The sequence below is a fragment of the Jatropha curcas genome, chromosome 2 (assembly GCF_041381405.1).
Source record: "Jatropha curcas cultivar XTBG-Jc1 chromosome 2, XTBG_Jcur_1.0, whole genome shotgun sequence".
NCBI classification, from domain to species: domain Eukaryota; kingdom Viridiplantae; phylum Streptophyta; class Magnoliopsida; order Malpighiales; family Euphorbiaceae; genus Jatropha; species Jatropha curcas.
Window position 1 is genome coordinate 32,924,725 of NC_143152.1, and position 17,840 is coordinate 32,942,564.

The 17,840-nt window shown below is 35.3% G+C and overlaps 2 protein-coding genes across 14 annotated transcripts; both read left to right on the forward strand.

Annotated features, from left to right (window-relative positions):
- Window positions 1-444: 444 nt before the first annotated feature.
- TPR5 (Tetratricopeptide repeat (TPR)-like superfamily protein) lies at window positions 445-5,583 on the forward strand. 9 transcript variants are annotated; one of them, XM_089718472.1, is made up of 15 exons: window positions 446-610; window positions 844-933; window positions 1,437-1,601; window positions 1,688-1,812; window positions 2,016-2,137; window positions 2,245-2,327; window positions 2,410-2,568; window positions 2,949-3,092; window positions 3,286-3,306; window positions 3,402-3,584; window positions 3,930-4,024; window positions 4,120-4,217; window positions 4,518-4,624; window positions 4,788-4,827; window positions 5,206-5,583. In XM_089718472.1, exons 1-13 carry the CDS (start codon window positions 446-448, stop codon window positions 4,619-4,621), a joined length of 1,554 nt encoding a protein of 517 aa, XP_089574598.1. In that variant the 3' UTR covers window positions 4,622-4,624; window positions 4,788-4,827; window positions 5,206-5,583. The 9 variants fall into 9 exon arrangements, with proteins under 9 accessions (XP_089574602.1, XP_089574604.1, XP_089574603.1 ...); XM_089718471.1 differs by lacking the exon at window positions 4,788-4,827; XM_089718476.1 differs by lacking the exons at window positions 4,788-4,827; window positions 5,206-5,583 and having other exon boundaries at window positions 445-610; window positions 874-933; window positions 4,518-4,786.
- Window positions 5,584-6,203: 620 nt separating this feature from the next.
- On the forward strand, window positions 6,204-14,735 carry LOC149498668 (protein SEMI-ROLLED LEAF 2). 5 transcript variants are annotated; one of them, XM_089717853.1, is made up of 21 exons: window positions 6,205-6,386; window positions 6,531-6,585; window positions 7,201-7,341; window positions 7,631-7,705; window positions 7,778-7,893; window positions 8,072-8,186; window positions 8,756-8,884; window positions 8,996-9,043; window positions 10,050-10,240; window positions 10,373-10,569; window positions 10,694-10,977; window positions 11,071-11,220; window positions 11,445-11,852; window positions 11,936-12,085; window positions 12,561-12,639; window positions 12,727-12,851; window positions 13,106-13,297; window positions 13,394-13,534; window positions 13,711-13,848; window positions 13,952-14,158; window positions 14,429-14,735. In XM_089717853.1, exons 3-21 carry the CDS (start codon window positions 7,210-7,212, stop codon window positions 14,543-14,545), a joined length of 2,994 nt encoding a protein of 997 aa, XP_089573979.1. In that variant the 5' UTR covers window positions 6,205-6,386; window positions 6,531-6,585; window positions 7,201-7,209; the 3' UTR covers window positions 14,546-14,735. The 5 variants fall into 5 exon arrangements, with proteins under 5 accessions (XP_089573982.1, XP_089573979.1, XP_089573978.1 ...); XM_089717856.1 differs by having other exon boundaries at window positions 6,204-6,585; window positions 13,160-13,297; XM_089717852.1 differs by having other exon boundaries at window positions 6,205-6,585.
- Window positions 14,736-17,840: the final 3,105 nt, after the last annotated feature.

Here is a 17,840-nt window from a genome sequence, read left to right on the forward strand (position 1 = left end):
ACCATTTCGGATTCGGATTGAAGAAATATTTTTATGTCCGTAGCTATTTTTTATTGGGAACAATGAATTAGAATATTTTTATGTTGTCAAATCAAATATTATTTTCGACGTGTCGGGCTTAGGGTTGCCTTTATAGAAGCCCAAATACTTGCATTTAGAACGACATGTTGAAAAGAAGCAATTATGCTTGGTCCCGTGATTCTGTCGTTCATATTGTTTATAAAGCCAAAAGGTTGGCTATCATTTAAAAAGGTCGATGTCGTTTGTTTGAACTATTGGTCAGTTGATTTTTTTTTTTTTTTTTTTTTTTTTATAAAAAAAAACTGCGTAAGGGTGATTCCGTCGTTCGGTCATTTTTGTGGGTCCGGCTATATCCATACTAAACGACATGGCGTGTAGTTGCTACACTGGTGTACTAGACCATTCTTAATGACTGTGAATCCATATGCCATTCTCAATCGTCAAAAGCTATATAATCCCCTCTCTCACAGATTTCAGTTTATGTGCGAGAAACATCTTAAAACGACGCCTACATCTGCAGCTGTGGACTTTACACTCCTTCCTGCCTATGGCTAGGGTTCCGACCAAGCATGGGCGTGATCAAGCTCTGGTACGTTAATTTTGTTACTTCTATTTCAGTTTTTGAAGCTTTGTTTAGTTGGTGATCAAAGGGCGAAATACGAAAGGAATGGTTCTTATCTCAAGATAAATGCTTAATCTTTTAAGGCTTCACTTGCATTTGCATGTTTGATTTAGGGTTTTATTGGTTTAGTAGTTTCTATGATGAGTGTTTCCATCCGTTTAATTGCTGTTACGTATTGTTCTTTCTTACTCCTTTTCCAGGATTTCCAGGGGTTTTTGAATGACTTGCAGGATTGGGAACTCTCGCTTAAGGACAAAGACAAAAAGATGAAGCCACACTCTTCTGATAAGGTAACTCCATTTTTTTTAAACCTCAAAAATATTGGTGCTTTCCACTCTGTGAATAATTATGAAGCAAATTGCTTGGAGAAAATATTGAAGCTGAACATTTGAGTGGAATTCCTTTCTAGAACCTTTGTTTTAATTTTCTCTCTCATAATGTGGACTTCTAAATGTACTGATTATTTTTTTTTTTCCCTAATTTCACGGGGCTTAGTTTGCTAAACTCTATATTAAGTTTTAACATTGAACTCCCTATTAGGAGGTGTGAGTACTTACTACAAGACATGCCTAACCATAATGTTAACCGACAAGGATGTTTCCAGCCTTTTTGCCATTATAGGAATTTAAGACGTGATATTAGTCATTAAATGCTTTCATAGTCTTATTTTCATGCGAAACTGTGACATGCATATATTGTGTGTGTTTGCATATATGCTTTATGTGTAAATTTGTAAAGGAAGTATATGACGTGTGATAGTTTGATTGACATATTTGAATTGTTGCCTCCTCAGAATAGTGAGAGTAGAAGGTCTACAGGAAAAACTTCAGCGATTGATTCTTCAAGAGGTAGTTCAGGACAACACGATTATTTAAGAAACTTTGATGCTATTGAACGTATACCAAGTAGTTTCATCGCTGAAGAAAGTGCAGTGGATGCTACTTCAGAGAAAGAATTGGTAGGAACTTTAAGGCAAGTAATTCGATTATTTGCACACAACTCTTAATTCTTGGTGATGATATGAGTGCAATCTTCCTCTTACAGGGTAATGAGTATTTTAAGCAGAAAAAGTATAAGGAAGCTATTGAATGCTATTCAAGAAGCATAGCCTTGTCCCCGACAGCAGTAGCTTATGCAAATAGGGCGATGGCATATCTTAAAATCAGAAAGTAAGTTTTCCACACTGGACACGTGTGCACCATTTGAAAAGTTGACGTATGTATAAGAAATGCTTCTTATTGCTTGTGAAAATTGTTAACTTTCAACTGCTATAAATCATACCCAGAAAGTCTGATTGTCCTAATATGTATCTTGTCATATCATAAGCTCCTTACTTCGAACTGAATTTCAAAAAAAAAAAAAAAAATGTCAGATTTCAAGAAGCCGAGGATGACTGTACAGAGGCCTTGAATCTGGATGACCGCTACATAAAAGCATACTCACGCCGAGCAACAGCTAGAAAGGAATTGGGAAGATTTAAAAAGTCATTGGAGGGTATGTTAATGCCAAATCATATCTTGCTGTTTGTTAATCTAGGTATTATTTCAGCATATAATTCATGATTTTGATCTTTCTGATATAATAATTGTAGCTAACTGCAGATTCTGAGTTTGCCTTGAGGTTGGAACCTAACAACCAGGAAGTCAAGAAACAGTATGCTGAGGTCAAAATGTTGTATGACAAGGCAAGTCTTTTCCCTTTACATTGCCCATGTTTTTGGTGTCTTTAATTTATTTCTTCTAAGTGATTGCTGTCAATTCTTCCAGGAAATTCTCCAGAAGGCATCAGGAGTAGCAAGAAGCTCTGTGCAGGGAACACAGAAAGGAGGAAGGTCAGAGACAAAAGTTAATGGATATGAGGTCAATTCTGTTCCAAGCATTACTCAAAGGACTAGTGTATCCACAAGTCAAAAAGGCAAGAATGAGGTAACAATAATAAGATATTCCCCTGTTTCAGTTTGTTAACTGGCTGCTAGGCGTGGATTCAACTTACAAGTGAAGGCTAAAGAAAACAATGTGCATTGTTTTCAATTATGATTTTGTGGGTGATATATGAGATTTGAAGTCGGAGTTCCCATAATGTACCTCTTTCTCTCTAACGCGAGCTTGAAAGTTTTCAGAAACTCCATCTTTCAATTTTTGTGTGTGCTTGCTGCGGCATGTTGGTGCATTAACAAATTTTTCTAAATTTAATATATATATTTATTATGGAGGGTAGTGATTGCATTTCATGCACATTGATGAGAATACATTTAAAACCTTCATATTGCATCAAATAACTGTTAACTTTTGAATTCTGCTGGCAGCAGGGTGCTGTAGAGGTTCCTGAGAAATCTACATCAGTGGAGGAAATGGAAAACAAAATATTGAGAGTGGGAAGCAGCATCGAAGGTCAAGCAAATTATTCTTACACTGATGCTATGCCAAGTTCTAATGCAGATAGTTTCCAGGTGCAGCATGGGATGCTTGTTTATATTTGTTTCGACAGTGATGCAAACCTTTGTCTTAGGATTTTGAGTTTCCCAAGTGCTGTTAAAGCAAAAGGTTGGAAATGGTTGTGCTGTTCTGCATTTCTAGGATTTTTCACCTTTAATCGCTGCTTTTTCTTTTTCTTTTTTGCCTTTGCACTTATTTTCTTTTCAGATCAAGAGTAAATTACTATTGGTAGGGCCAAAACTTGGGAGAAGAACTAAGGGTAGAGTATGTCAGCATTAAACCTAGTTATTTATCCAGGACTCAGTTTAACTAACCTTTTGCAGAGATATAACAGAATGAGAAAGCAAGACCTGAAAGCTTCTGTACAAGAGCTTGCTTCTCGAGCAGCTTCTCGTGCCATGGCTGAAGCTGCCAAAAACATCACCCCTCCAACTTCTGCTTATCAATTTGAAGTTTCTTGGCGAGGCTTTTCAGGTGACCGTGTATTGCAGACTCGCCTCTTGAAGGTACAGTTGTTGTGATTGAGGTTTGAAGGGATTCATGTTTTAGATAACCCAATTATAACATGATTATGCTCTACATATCCTTTTTTGTTAATGCCGTTGCGCAAAAGACAATTACCAAAACAAAAACTGACCTCTTTTTGTGATTGGAGATCTTGTGGTCAACAAGCACAGTAATGATCATTGTTTTAACTATGCCTTTCTGTTTGCATAGTCTCCAGAGGCATAGATGATTAAAATCATGTCTTTGCTAATTGTGCTTTGTTATCTAGGATTCTTATGCTATTTTCCTGACACAAGTTGGTTAATATATTTCACTCACATTACTTTGCTTTGCTTCATCATCAGGCCATGTCTCCGAGTGCATTACCACAGATATTGAAAAATGCATTGTCTGCCTCTATGCTAATTGACATAATAAAGTGTGTCGCCACCTTTTTCATGTAAGTAAATTTTTCCTCCTGTTGATATTGGGATAAGTGGCTTTCTGTTTAAGCTTGTTGAAGTGCCTAATTCTTCTGTTATAATCTGACGGCAGTGATGATACAAATTTGGCTGTCAAGTATCTAGAAAATTTAGCCAAAGTCCCAAGATTCGACATGCTCATCATGTGCCTTTCAGCTGCAGATAAGGCTGGTATGTCTAACATCTGCTGGCACAAAACTATTTTCCTAATCCACTGTACAGTTTTCTAATAGACATTGCTTATTTAGTATTTACATAATAATTTGATGGCTTAGATGGAAGTATATTCGTGATTGCATTCATGTGACCCTCCATTCTGCACACATGCACTATACATTACTTATTCATATGTCTGTCCATGCACCTGCCATGTACCTCTCAGGAGTGAGTACATACTGTATGTTTTTGCTTTTCAAGTTCCACAATGAATATGGAACTAGGAGCATACTCACTTGATTACATTCTGAGCAGATCTCGCGAAGATATGGGACGAAGTGTTTTGTGGTGAAGCAACACCAATTGAGCATGCAGAGATTCTTGATGACCTGCGATCTAAATACTGCCCCAAGTGGTGACAGGTGTATATGTGGGAATATTTTGTACCATATTTTCTTTTTCCCTGTGTTGTTTTCATTATAAATTGTTCATGCAACATATTCGGATCTCTTAATTTCTTTCAGTCTGCTTGTTTAGATCGATGAAACCAGTTCTTAAGATATTAATGATGTTCTTTTACTTCAGGTTCCATCACTTATTCTACTTGCTTCATGATTTACATCAAGTATGTTCTTTGAAAGCTAAATCCTTAATCATAAAATACTTGAATTGAATGTTATCCTATATGTGGGACGTGTCAAGTTTGAAAACGATAGATAAAGAAACGAACCTGAATGATATGGAATTGGTACCAAATGGTTGGTGAGAATCGACACCACAATTTTGTGAATGATGATAAAAGAATTGCAAAATGCACTGGTCTTCTATGCATTTATATTTATGGTGCCTAGTACTTAAACAGTTGATGCTTGTTGCTAAAAATGGACAAGTGAGTGATGGATTATGACGAGTGATGGATTATGACTGAAGCCATTTTGCAAGTTGTACTTTCCTGATAATAATGATAATGATTGATCTTAGTAACAAGTTGTTCTTTCTTCAGGGGGAACTAGCGCTAGGCTTTGTTATAATGGAACCATGATGAAGTTGAAAAGCTTAATCCACTCAACTACCTCCATCACCACCAACTTGCATTTGGTTTTTGTTCTGAGCAATGTAAATCTGTAACAATATTATAACCATGACGAGGCATCTTTTCCCCACATTTACCAATCATTAACCAAATGGTTAAAGATGGTGTCCTGAGATTTAAAGGTTTCACGATACTTACTTTCCGCACTTGTATTTATCCTTCATCATGTGGCCAACATTAATCATGTTTAACAATATTTGGCTTATTCTTAATCTCTCTCTCTCTCCCTTCTCATGTGGCGTAAATGTATTGGATTTTTTCAATGAATTACTGATCCATTAATGGCTTTGATTGTTGTTTTCGCAACCCATAACATCATTTTATATTAAAATCGAGACAGAAGGTTTTGTTTTTTTCATAAGAGGTCCCTTAGTAGCTACGTTCATCATTATCCTGAGTTGTAGATCAGAGTGAAGCTTAAGGCAGCTCATTTATTTGGTGTTACTATCAAGGCAGAAATTTTCAACGTTCCAGTAATAATTTTTTGTCTAGTCTACATAATAAAATAATTTATGTTTCATTTTTCCCAAATTATAATCTTATTTCACTTTTTTAAAAAGAGATTAATATATATATATATATATATATCAATGGATATATCTATCCTTGTTACTATTAATTAAATCTTAAAATATACAGCTAATTAATCATAAACTTTTTATATTTATAGTTTTAAGAAAAAATATCCTAAATAAAAAAAAATCATTCTAGTAAGTATTCACATATTTTCTAAAAAAAAGTAATTAATTTATTTTCAAGAATAATTGTTGATTATAATTATTGATGATAAATTCAAAATAAAGGTTGGTCTTTGTACCAAAAAGCATTAAAGCAATGGTCAATGTGGTCACGACCACACATTTTATTATTATTTTATTTTGTATGAGCCTTGAAAGTTCAAATGCCTTCCATGCCTGGATAACCTGTTAGTCTGTTACCTTCTTTTCAAACAAGAACAAAAAAGCTTTCTCGCTGCTGAGTACTGAGTACTGACGCCAATACCCAAACCTCTCGTCTCTCGCTCTCTCTCTCTCTCTCTCTCTCTCATCTCCCTCTCTATTTAGTAATGCTGTAATGGGTTAATGGTTATGGTAAAAGAACTGACACACATCACGTGATGTCTCTCTCTCTCTATTTCTCTAAAATGGTCGCTTTAATTTCTTTAAGTCCACGCGCCTTTCTTTCTCTCTCTTGATCACTTCTGGTTTCTTGCATTTGTTTTCTTTCACTTTCAGTATTGATTCTTTGCTCCCTAGATCTGTCTCCGCACTGTAGCAACTGTGGCTTAAGGTATGTGCTATTCCCAGCTTCACTGTATATTCTTCATTCTCATATCTCTTATGGGTTTGTTTTAGTCTTTTATTTTATGGGTTGGTATTTTTTGTTAGAATAATGGAGTTTTGAGAGCTTTGGGTGTTTGTGTTTTTGCCTACAAGAACATTCTTGTTACTTACTACAGTTAGTCATAGTGTCCATTTCTGTTTTTTCTAGATGGCTCTTTCTTTTCTGTCTTCCTGTAGCGAACTTTTGGGTTTCTGTTTTTGATAGTGTTTTTAATGCAAATTTTCTGGAAGTCTACACTGGAATATGAGTTGTTTGCTTTTCTTTGGCCTTCCAAAAGAAAAAACTGTGCATGCGCTTCCTTTTACTTCTAGAAAAATTACCGTTTTGGTTTCTGGGTATTCTAAATTCCTACTACTTGTTTTTCTTAATTGTATTTCCCTTCTGAGTTAATTTTTCTCTCTTTCTCCTGACGCAAAACTATTTTCATAGCACTTCGTGTTGCATTTTTAACATTTTCTTTCAAGATATTTAGTTTCCTTGTTTTAGGCTTACAGCTTCTTGATTTGAGATTTAAGTTCAAAATCAAGCTGAATTTACGCTCGTCTTCTTTGTTCATGACAGTGTGCGAGAATGGGTCTCATTTCCAGGAAGATATTTCCTGCTTGCGAAAGCATGTGTGTGTGCTGCCCTGCATTGAGATCCAGATCTCGACAACCAGTCAAGCGATATAAAAAACTGCTGGCCGAGATTTTCCCCAAGTCTGTGAGTATTGGACCATCTGGAAATTTTCTTCTTCTTTTCCTCTCTTTGGTTTTTAGATGCTGGTAAATAGTCTTTGGGGTTTACAATTGGACTGTGAAATTCCTTTATATATTTATCTTTTTAATATTACAACTTATGCTCTGCCTGGGTTTATCTAAATGTTTAGTGTTCATATTTGAATATGTGATGGTCGGTCATTCTTTTTGTACCTAGAATGAGCTTTTTCTTTCCCTCCTCCACTGCTTTTGTCAGTGACCGGTGTGAGCTCAATGTTTCATAATTTACGCAGGATGGACCGCCAAATGAAAGAAAAATTGTTAAGCTATGTGAATATGCTGCAAAAAACCCTTTTCGAATCCCAAAGGTAGTGACTCTACTTACTTGAAAATCACATGTCCTCTGTTGGGGTCTCATCCGAAATGTTTGTTTTTAATAGATTGCAAAATATCTTGAAGAAAGGTGCTACAAGGAACTTCGAAGTGAGCACATCAAGTTCATTAATATTGTCACAGAGACTTATGATAAGTTGCTCTGCATGTGTAAGGAGCAGATGTAAGCGGAAGTTTCTTCTCTTCTTTTTTATTTCAAAAATTGTTTTATTTTTGCATGGCATATGGAGTTCTGCTAACTGGTTCTCTTGCATATTGTTTTCCTTAATGCTATAGCTTATTTCAGACATTCACTTTTCCAAGATTTTTGGTAATTTTGACTATTCTATCCTATTTTGCAGGGTATACTTTGCTATTAGTTTGTTGAATGTGGTTAGTGAACTGTTGGACAAACCTAGGCAAGACGCTTTGCTGATTCTTGGATGCCAAACCTTAACGAGGTTCATCTTTAGTCAGGTAAGTTGTGACTTATCTTTCTGGTTATTCTGAAAGAGTGGAAACAAAAACTGATGAACCATGAGTTAAATATGATGGGCCCGATATTCTATGCATTCAGAAATAATGGAAAGGAAAGTACAAGAAAACTGTAGAGAAAAACCAAAACTTATATAATTCAGATGTCACATAGAAAACATGTAGACTTCCTGCCTTTGATACCTGAAACACTTTATGTGGTTTCATTCTTTGCAAAGGAATTTTTGCATATGCTTATCCATCATTTTCTATTTTTTCTTGGCACTGTGTAAAACTAAGATATAAAAATGGTTGAGTGTATGGATCAGGCATATGATTTTCAGAGTCCTGACCTGAGTTCTCATGCCATGGTCAAACATTACAGATTGTTATAGTGATGTGCACTGTGAAATTCGTATAGTATGGGCATTTGCAGTCCTTTGTATATTTGGGAATTACTGATTGCGGCTGGTTGGGGTGTTTGTTTCTTCCTTTTACTAGTGGATAAATTGGCAATACAGGTTCTAGAAAGTTCCAAACTATAATTTGATAGTATTATATTTCCATAACAGACAGATGGAACTTACACACACAACATTGAAAAATTTGTTCACAAAGTATGTAAGCTGGCACGTGAGCATGGGGATGAACATCAAAAGAATCGGTTGAGAGCGTCTAGCCTGCAGTGCCTTTCAGCAATGGTAATTCATTTGTTTTTTGAATGTGTGGAAGAAACACAATTTAATCAAATATTTTGACTTCTTTTTTTCTGATAATCATTTTTCACTATGTGCTTTATGATTGTTTCCTAGGTGTGGTTTATGGCACAGTTCTCATACATTTTTGCTGCTTTCGACGAGGTTAGCACCTTTGAGTAAATTTCCTTGATATTACTTTATATTTAAATGCGCATCTTATTAGTTTCCATAACTTGTTGGGGGGGAATTATATGTCTTGTTAGTTAGAACTGATCCATTTCCTTCTTTCTTTACATTCTATTCAGTTGGGGTGATAGAACAGGTGAAAATATAAATAGTAAGTCATATTTTTGTGTAAAGTTTAATATTAACTACTCTTCTGAACTGAAAGACACTGTTATGGACGCAAGAAACTATTCCCAAAAATTTACTGGAAATAAGATCCATCTTGTTGGATGTCCTTTGCAACAGTTTCTATGTAATAAAAATTTCTCAATCTCTGAGCACTACAGCTCAGTTTATTAGTTGAAAGTCATCAGTACATGTTAAGGTGTTTAAGAATAAGATAATATTGAGATTCCCCCCAACTGAGCCTAGCTTTAGCATGATTGGCACTCACCGATGGCCTTCTACATCCCTTTTAATTAACAGAAATCTAAAATGTTTTCCACTTGTTATACATCCATTTTGGTGCAAAATATATCATATTTAAAGGTGCAGTCAGGTGAACATGCAATATTATATTAAGCCCTTGAGTATGTGAAAGTAGAAGTAAATTATCTTATCATTTCTCCATTGGGTTGTGCTGCTAATGCTCAACTCTGATGTTGATTAATGGTTGCAGTCATTAATGTGAATTGTAGCTATATAGCAAGTCAGTAGTGCTTTCATACAGCCTATTGAGAGTTTGAGACCAAGAAAAAGTAATCCTGGACTAATGCAAATAGAAAGAAATGTAGTGCTGCATTGCTCTCCATTAGGCATTGCATTACAACATGAAGACTTCTAATTAACATATAAATTATAAGAAACATGTTGCGGTTATTGACTGATTTGAGCTGCTCATAAGTTAACCACTTTATCAAGGTAGAACCGGAGCACTGCCCTTTTTCTCATTTATATATTGTTTTTTTCCGCCCATTGAGTTGTAAATCTATCCAAACTGCAGATTATGCAAGTCACCTTAGATAACTATGAGCCAGATGTGCATAATGATGAAAGGGGTGAACCACATCATAATTGGGTGGATGAAGTAGTTAGATCTGAAGGCAGAGGTGCACTTGTGAGTTGTGATCCTATCTCAAGCTGCACAAGCATCAGACCACGCCCAGAAAAGAAAGATCCTTCTCTTTTGACTAGGTACTGCTAGAACTTCTTGCACTATATGCTAGATTGTAACTTGCATGTGGAAAATAATGAAAGATTTTCTTTCATTCTTTTGACATTTTCCACATGCCTTTTATTTTACTTTATTTTATTTTTTTGTTATAGGGAAGAGATTGACATGCCTAATGTATGGGCTCGGATTTGCATTCAAAGAATGGTTGAACTGGCAAAAGAGAGCACAACAATGCGCCAAGTACTGGATCCAATGTTTGTATACTTTGATTCTGGACGGCACTGGGTTCCTCGGCAAGGATTGTCCATGGCAGTTTTGTCTGATATGTGCTACTTACTGGAGAGTTCAGGTATTCTGATTGTTGTTTTCTTTGGTCTGTTCACCTTCCCTTGCTCATGTGCATCATTTGCCTTTGTGCTTAGTATGAAAATATTTCTCAATGGTGCATTTGCTGATGTTCGATTCATTTTCAGGCCATCAGCAGTTGGTTTTAGCTGCTGTTATACGCCATTTAGACCACAAAAATGTTATGCATGATCCACGACTCAAATCTTATGTCGTACAAGTTGCTGCAGCATTAGCTACGCAAATTAGATCAGAAGCCGTGCTGACCGAAATTGGATTTGTCAGTGACTTATGCAGACATTTGAGGAAAAGTCTTCAGGCCACAGTTGAATCTGAGGGACAACAAGAGTCAAATATGAATGTCTTGCTCCAAAATTCCATTGAAGATTGCTTATTTGAAATTGCTAAAGGGGTAAGTTGGAAGTGATCATTGTAAATGAAAAGCAACTGTATCTTTCTACCATACCTGCATTTAGTTTACCTGAATTTGCACTGGTTTTATCAGATTATGGATGCTCGGCCACTGTTTGACATGATGGCCATAACATTGGAGAATCTTCCATATTCTGGAGTCGTGGCTCGGGCAACCATCAGATCATTGATTATTCTTGCTCATATGATCTCATTAACATCAGTCACTTCTCATTCACAGCAGGTATGTGGAGTTTGATGTACCTTTGATCTCTATGCATATTTATCTTTAGCAACTAATGCCTCATGCTAGTTTTCCTTCTATGGTCTGACATCCTTGAAAATTGTGTCTTGTGTTAATTGTAAACTCTGAGCACATTATAATTTCTTGACAATTAAACCTGGAATGCTATCCAAAAGTTTTGTTTTGGATACACCTTACTAAACTTGCGAAGTATTTCAATTTAGGGTTTTCCAGAAGCTCTTCTCGTCCAAGTTTTGAAGGCAATGCTGCATCCTGATGTTGAGGTGCGAGTTGGAGCCCACCAGATATTTTCAGTGCTTCTCATACCGAGCTCTAACAATCCCTGCCATGGAGTCGTGTCTTTGCAATCTGGTTATATTTGTGAACCAAGAAGATGGCATTCCAATACTGCATCTGCATTTTCATCTATTGCAGCATTACTTGAAAAGCTTCGGAAAGAGAAGGATGGTGCCAGAGAAAAGAATAAAAATAATGTTCTCGATGATTTCAAGGAAAGAGACTTTGTAGAAGAAGACTGGAAACAGGGCCGTCCTAGAAAGAATTCTCCTAATTTTTACAAAATAAGTTCTATTATTGACCGGACCTCTGGGACAACAAACTTGGCAGATGCAGTAAGGAAATTTATTTGAGGCTGTTTACTCGTAGTCTAGTTTAGCAAGTTGCTAACCATAGATCTGGTTAATGATTCATACAGGAGCCTTATGTTATGAAATTAAGTGAGGATCAAATAGCTCAATTGCTGTCTGCTTTCTGGCTACAAGCTAATCTTCCAGATAACTTGCCCTCTAATATTGAAGCTATAGCTCATTCTTTCATGCTGACACTTGTTGCTTCACGATTGAAGGTGGGATTTTCAAATATATATATATTGTTCTTTTTTGCGGTTTTTTTTCCTCATTGCTTTTCTATTGTACTTTATTTTCACATTGTGGCCTCAAAGTGAAGATTGTTATATTTTCATTGAATAAAAACATCCTTGGATGTTCCATGATAGGGTTGGTCTCCTTTTTTTTTCCCTTCTGTGACCCCTTGTTTACTGGTATTATCCACTTTGCTTGGTGAATCCATGATGTGTAGTAGTAAATAAGGTGGCACAACTTCCTCTTTTTCTTCTCTTATATTCAGGGTAGTTGGTTCTAAGTACCCTTCACTTTTCAAATGGTCTCTTTGGAAACATATCTCCAAACCTGTAGGAACACATGAGAAATGTTTGATGCTCATGTGGTGCCTGATTATGCTTCAAATTCTCATATGCTTGCTTGTGTGGCCTTGTTTATTATTGATGCTAATCACCATCCATCAAACTTGTAATGTTGCAGAACCCAAGTGACAGCCTTGCGGTCCGCTTCTTTCAGCTTTCCCTCTCTCTTAGAAGTTTATCCTTGGACCCTAACAACGGTATGGGTAATTTAATGAAACAGCTTTTTTTTTTTCTTTTTCAAGAGAAGAAAATACAAAACTGACTTATTTATCATGTATTGTCAGGGATGTTACCTCCAGCATGCCAGAGATCAATTTTTATATTATCAACAGGCATGTTGATGTTTGCTGCTAAAATATATCAAATTCCTGAGTTGAATGATTTACTCAAGTCGTTAGTTCCATATGATGTGAGTATGCATTTCCTTTTCTTGCCTATTGCAAGGCTTCTTAAATGACGATAGGATAAGGTTGCTACCTTTGATAATATAAAGCTTTCTTTATTTGTAAAAATGTATTTAGTCATTACCTATGGGCAAATCTATGGCCTATTAGACAATGAATAAAACAGCAGGTACCAGAAAGCAGTTTAATTTCATTGATGAGCACTAACTTTTGTAAAAGCAGTTCAATTTAGTTATTAGCATATCTTCTTCCAATTCAGGTTGATCCTTATCTTTGCATTAGTGATGACCTTCAAGTACATTCAAAACCTCAGGCAGATGTGAGAGAATATGGATCTGCTGTTGATAATCAACTAGCCGCATCATTGCTCCTTGAGTTGCGCAACAAAGCATATGAATGTGACAAGGTCATAATGGACATATTAATTCAGAGCCTATCTACGGCTACCGAGGTACAAAAATTTATTAATATTATTCTCCTACTCCCTTTCTTTTCCTCTCTCTCTCTCTCTCTCTCTCTCTCTCTCACGTCTGCTTGTGCTTCTTAGGTGGAGGTGGATGACTTGGTGCAACAATTGTCGGAACCATTCACACCTGATGATGCATTTGTCTTTGGTCCACACATGCTACTTGATCTGGGCCATAACCAGATGGTTTCCCATTCTAAGGAGTCACTTTCCTTTGATGAGGTATGGTCTTATCAATAATCATGGCCCTGCATTATTTTGGGTTTAGAAAGGATGTTTGCTTATTTCTGGGTTTTCAATACCGTGAGAAATGAGAATAGAACAAAAATACAGCTTCATGCACATGTTTGGGTAACAAAATACTGATGACATTAGAATTTTGCCATATTCTTTTACAGGATATTCCTGCAGCATCATTGATCGAGGATGATGCAACAAGTGAAACATCTGTAGCGGACATGTCCCGCTTCATTCCCAAAATACCTTCATCACCTTCTGTTTCTCATATTATTAGCATCGGGCAGCTTTTGGAATCAGTAATCTCATCCTTAGCAGCACCTTATCTCCCTTGCTCACTTGTGGAGTGGCATCTGTCCATGCATGTTTGACAAGTATATAACACACTTCTCTTGTTTTCAGGCCCTTGAGGTAGCTGGCCAAGTGGCTGGAACAGCTGTCTCTACATCGCCTCTACCATATGACACCATGGCAAAACAGTGTGAAGATCTTGGAAAAGGCACAAGGAAAAAGCTTTCCAATTGGTTGGTCCAAGAAAATCATTACAGCACAGGAGCTAGCAAATTTTTACCAGCATTTCCTGCTCATGGCTGCCCTGCGCTAGAGAAGGTTAGTATTTTCAATTTACCAATCACCTTATACATGTAGCTCAATTCATGGAGAGCCATTATGCCAAAATGTTACTCGTTTATTCTACTTCCAGTAAACTTGTTGTGAAAGTACTGGGACGTTACATAACAAGCAAAATGGCTGTAGTTACACAGGCATCCCTATTATATCTTATAGAAATGCAAATTCTGATTTCATTGGATGGTAAAAATTGATCAAGCGGACAATATTTCAGAAGTTTTACGCCTGTTTTTTTGTATAATCTTTTAGGTATCGCACGATGGTGGTGCCATGGAAGGAGCTTTGAAGCCAATAGACCCATCCTTGGCTATGAGGCTGCCACCTGCTAGTCCCTTTGATAACTTTCTTAAAGCAGCTGGATGTTAAAAGAAGAAGAGCAACATGCAAGCTCAGTTATCAATATTGTAAAGAGTTTAGGTAGCAAGTAGAATTTGTAGGGCACTCTTCCGATGATTTGAGGGCTTCCATGCCCAGTTAACTGATTTATTGTATCTAACATGCTCTCTTTTTACTCTGGATTGTAATTGATGCAGAATAGGATGAAATTATTCTGATATCTGTCAGTCTTTTCTTGATGTTTTAAGTAGATTATGCTAATTTTTTGGGTTCTAATGTTTAGTCATAGTTAAGTTGAGAACCTCCAGGTTAGGTACTTGCCCACTGGCAACTTGCAAATTCCATTTCTTTTACGTTGTCAAAAAAATTCAGCTAATTAAGTTAAAATACCATTTTCAATGTAGATAACTCCAGATCTTTCTAGAAGGGTTCAAGTGAACTTACGTGTTTTGATTATTGAACGTGTAAATTGTATTGCCAAATGGAAAAAAATGGGGGTATTTTTTTAAGAAAAATAAGTGGAAATAATCCTTTGAACTTGCACTTGTTTTCAGACAACATTACTTTTTTTTTTTTTTTTTTTTTTTAAATAATATGAAAAAAATTCTGGTGTTTTTGCTTATTAAGTATGAGTAGCTTGATCTTCATCAAACTTATGGCTTAGTCATGGGTCGTGGTGCAAAAGAAAAAGGCAAAGGCAAACCCCACAAGGCAGAGTATAGTCAAATCAAAATAGTATAGTTTAGGGTTCTTCTCTCTCTCTCTCTCTTTCTTCCTTTTTTTTTTTAATTTTAAAAAAAATTAATTTTTTGAGGGACCCATACAACATAAAGACGGTCAACGTTTGGTATTTGGGGTTATTGACGAATTGTCTCAGTTACTTGCTATACTAATACTATTTTCTTCTTCTTCTTCTTCCTCTTCGTGTCTCCATTGGTTTTTAGTATTTTGGATCAAACTTCAAAGTGTACCTTATCATTCACATGCCCAACCACTGCTTTTCCTTTCTACCTCTTTCAACGTGTGGTGGGGCACACCCCTATCCCTTCCTTCTTCCATGTTCCTTTCTTCTGTTCATTCCCTGCTTTATATGATTCCATGTCTTAAATTTTTGGTAAAAACTCTCAAAAAAAATCACTCAAGCTCTGAAATTATTAGAAGACTAATCAAAACATATCTGCTTGTCGTAAAGATTCTCATTTCTAATCTAACATCTGCAAGTAACTTATGAACAAAAGAGACTCATTTATGATTATTACGTGGGAGTCCATATAATTAACGAGTACGACGGCGCCAACAAAAACCAATATATCAACTGAAAATTACGTACTAAATATTTTTTTTTTTATTATTCATTATTAGACTCTTTATTTTGATCCTTTCATAATATTACATAATAAATTTAAATATATACTTTTATTGGTCTTGGATTTAAAGACATGAGATAATTGAACGGTTGAAGTTAAAGGGCATACACACATTTCATACAGACAGCTTCTCAAGTGTGTTTTGGAAGTTGACAAGTAGTTTTCACTTCTGATAAAAAGCTGCCTTTTGAGAATCTTATTTGTAGTGAGTTTGCTTAGTTGCCTTTTCCCCTTTTAGTTTGCCTTTTTTTTAGGTCGCAGCAGAACCGATCATAATAATATTATGAGTTATACAGTATAAATAATTTTCTCTTTTAAATAATATTTATTAAATTGATTATAATTTTATGATAGAGAGAATTTAAATTCGATATCTCTTTTGGTGGTAACTTTATGGTAGAAATAATTAAAATTCGAGAACTCTCACTCAATTAAATTACACTTTTATCAGCTGTTTTAGTTTGATTTGAGACTTCTTGATTAATTGAGGTTGTACTATTACAAGATTGTTTTAAGTACGATAGTGAGGTAATTTTAATTTAAACCCACACATAATTTAATTTAGTTTTTCCATTGAAAAATAGAAATTGTGACTCCCAATTTTATAATTCAGGTTCATTAACCCTTTTCCTTATTTACACTAAGGTGTCTTGACTCCATTGGATTAAACCAATTTTGTTTGATCCTATGAATAAGATTCTCTAAGACAAATAATTCAGATCCAAAAAAAAAATGGGGAACTATAATTCCTTTTTTGAACAAACTGCTAGTGCTTTAACCACCACTCAGGTCAGAATCTTTTTATTTTTATTTTTTTTTAAAATAAGAGCTGCCTGGAATCTTTGATTTTGAGAATACATTTAGGTTTTAACCTATGAATTAATTAGAGTTGATTAATTTAAAAGATTAATAACAATAATTGAAACAAAAGCTTAATCAAGCATTCAAATGTAAATCAAAAGCCTTTGCAACTAGTCAATGAAAAAGAAAGCCACTTCGATGGAGTCAGAGATTTTTACTTCACAATCTTTCCTACTTTACAGATTGCAATAATTATAATTGTGTGTTGGCTTAAATTAGGTCTTCTCAGCAATCTATTGCTACTGCCACGTGGAACTTAAAATTACTACATTTATTCTTTTATCAACTAATAACTGCCCAGCTTAATTAGATCCTAACTTTTCAAATAGACAATAAAAAGTTGTAAATAATTTCACAAACATGGAGTTTTCCACCAAATAATGTATCAATAAGAAGTCCGGATGTAATTTGATCGGTCTTTTTATTTATTTAAAAGTGAGAAGTCTTAATTTCGAGATCTTTCGATTTTAAGGCCGTTTGAATATTGTTTAACTAGTCTTTTCACTTATGTGGAAGTGAGAAACTTTAGTTTCGAAATCTTTCGATTTTAAAGGTCATTCATATATGGTTTGGTTGATCTTTTGACTTATATGAACTTCTCGATCTTAGAATTCTCACCAATTTGGTGAGTAAAAATAAAAAGATGACCCTTATAATATAATCTACGATGTTCTTTCCGTCCATTAGGTCTCCAATAAATCAACGTGGCTTCCCGGCTGCACCATGTGCTATAGTTTAAATTAATTATATTTCTTTCGCAACTATTACCTTAAAACTTCAATTTTCATAAAATTTTAATATAATAAATGAATTTGTAAGATTTTGATTAATCTTTTATCAAGTGATTGATGATAAATTGATTAGGTTTCCGGTCTGATTTTGAAAATATTAGTTAAAGCTAGCATGAAAAAGACCCATCATTTCTTATCTTAAATAGAACTGACAAAACCAGAATTGGAGAAAGAGTAAAGAGCCTCAATTGTCTGCAAACAGAAAACTAACAAAACACCAACTGGAAAAAGAAAACTAATAATGGAAAGTAGCTAAGAATTAAGAAAAGGCGCAAAAAAAAAAAAAAAGGTCTGCGACCGACCAAA

Coding starts and splice junctions, on each gene's coding strand:
- TPR5 (XM_089718472.1), top strand. CDS start 446: ATGCCATTCTCAATCGTCAAAAGCTATATAATCCCCTCTCTCACAGAT. Junction 2,138..2,244: donor ATTTAAAAAGTCATTGGAGG/GTATGTTAATGC, acceptor AGCTAACTGCAG/ATTCTGAGTTTGCCTTGAGG. Junction 3,093..3,285: donor CTAATGCAGATAGTTTCCAG/GTGCAGCATGGG, acceptor TTTTCTTTTCAG/ATCAAGAGTAAATTACTATT.
- LOC149498668 (XM_089717852.1), top strand. CDS start 7,210: ATGGGTCTCATTTCCAGGAAGATATTTCCTGCTTGCGAAAGCATGTGT. Junction 7,342..7,630: donor CCGAGATTTTCCCCAAGTCT/GTGAGTATTGGA, acceptor TAATTTACGCAG/GATGGACCGCCAAATGAAAG. Junction 9,044..10,049: donor TTTTTGCTGCTTTCGACGAG/GTTAGCACCTTT, acceptor TCCAAACTGCAG/ATTATGCAAGTCACCTTAGA.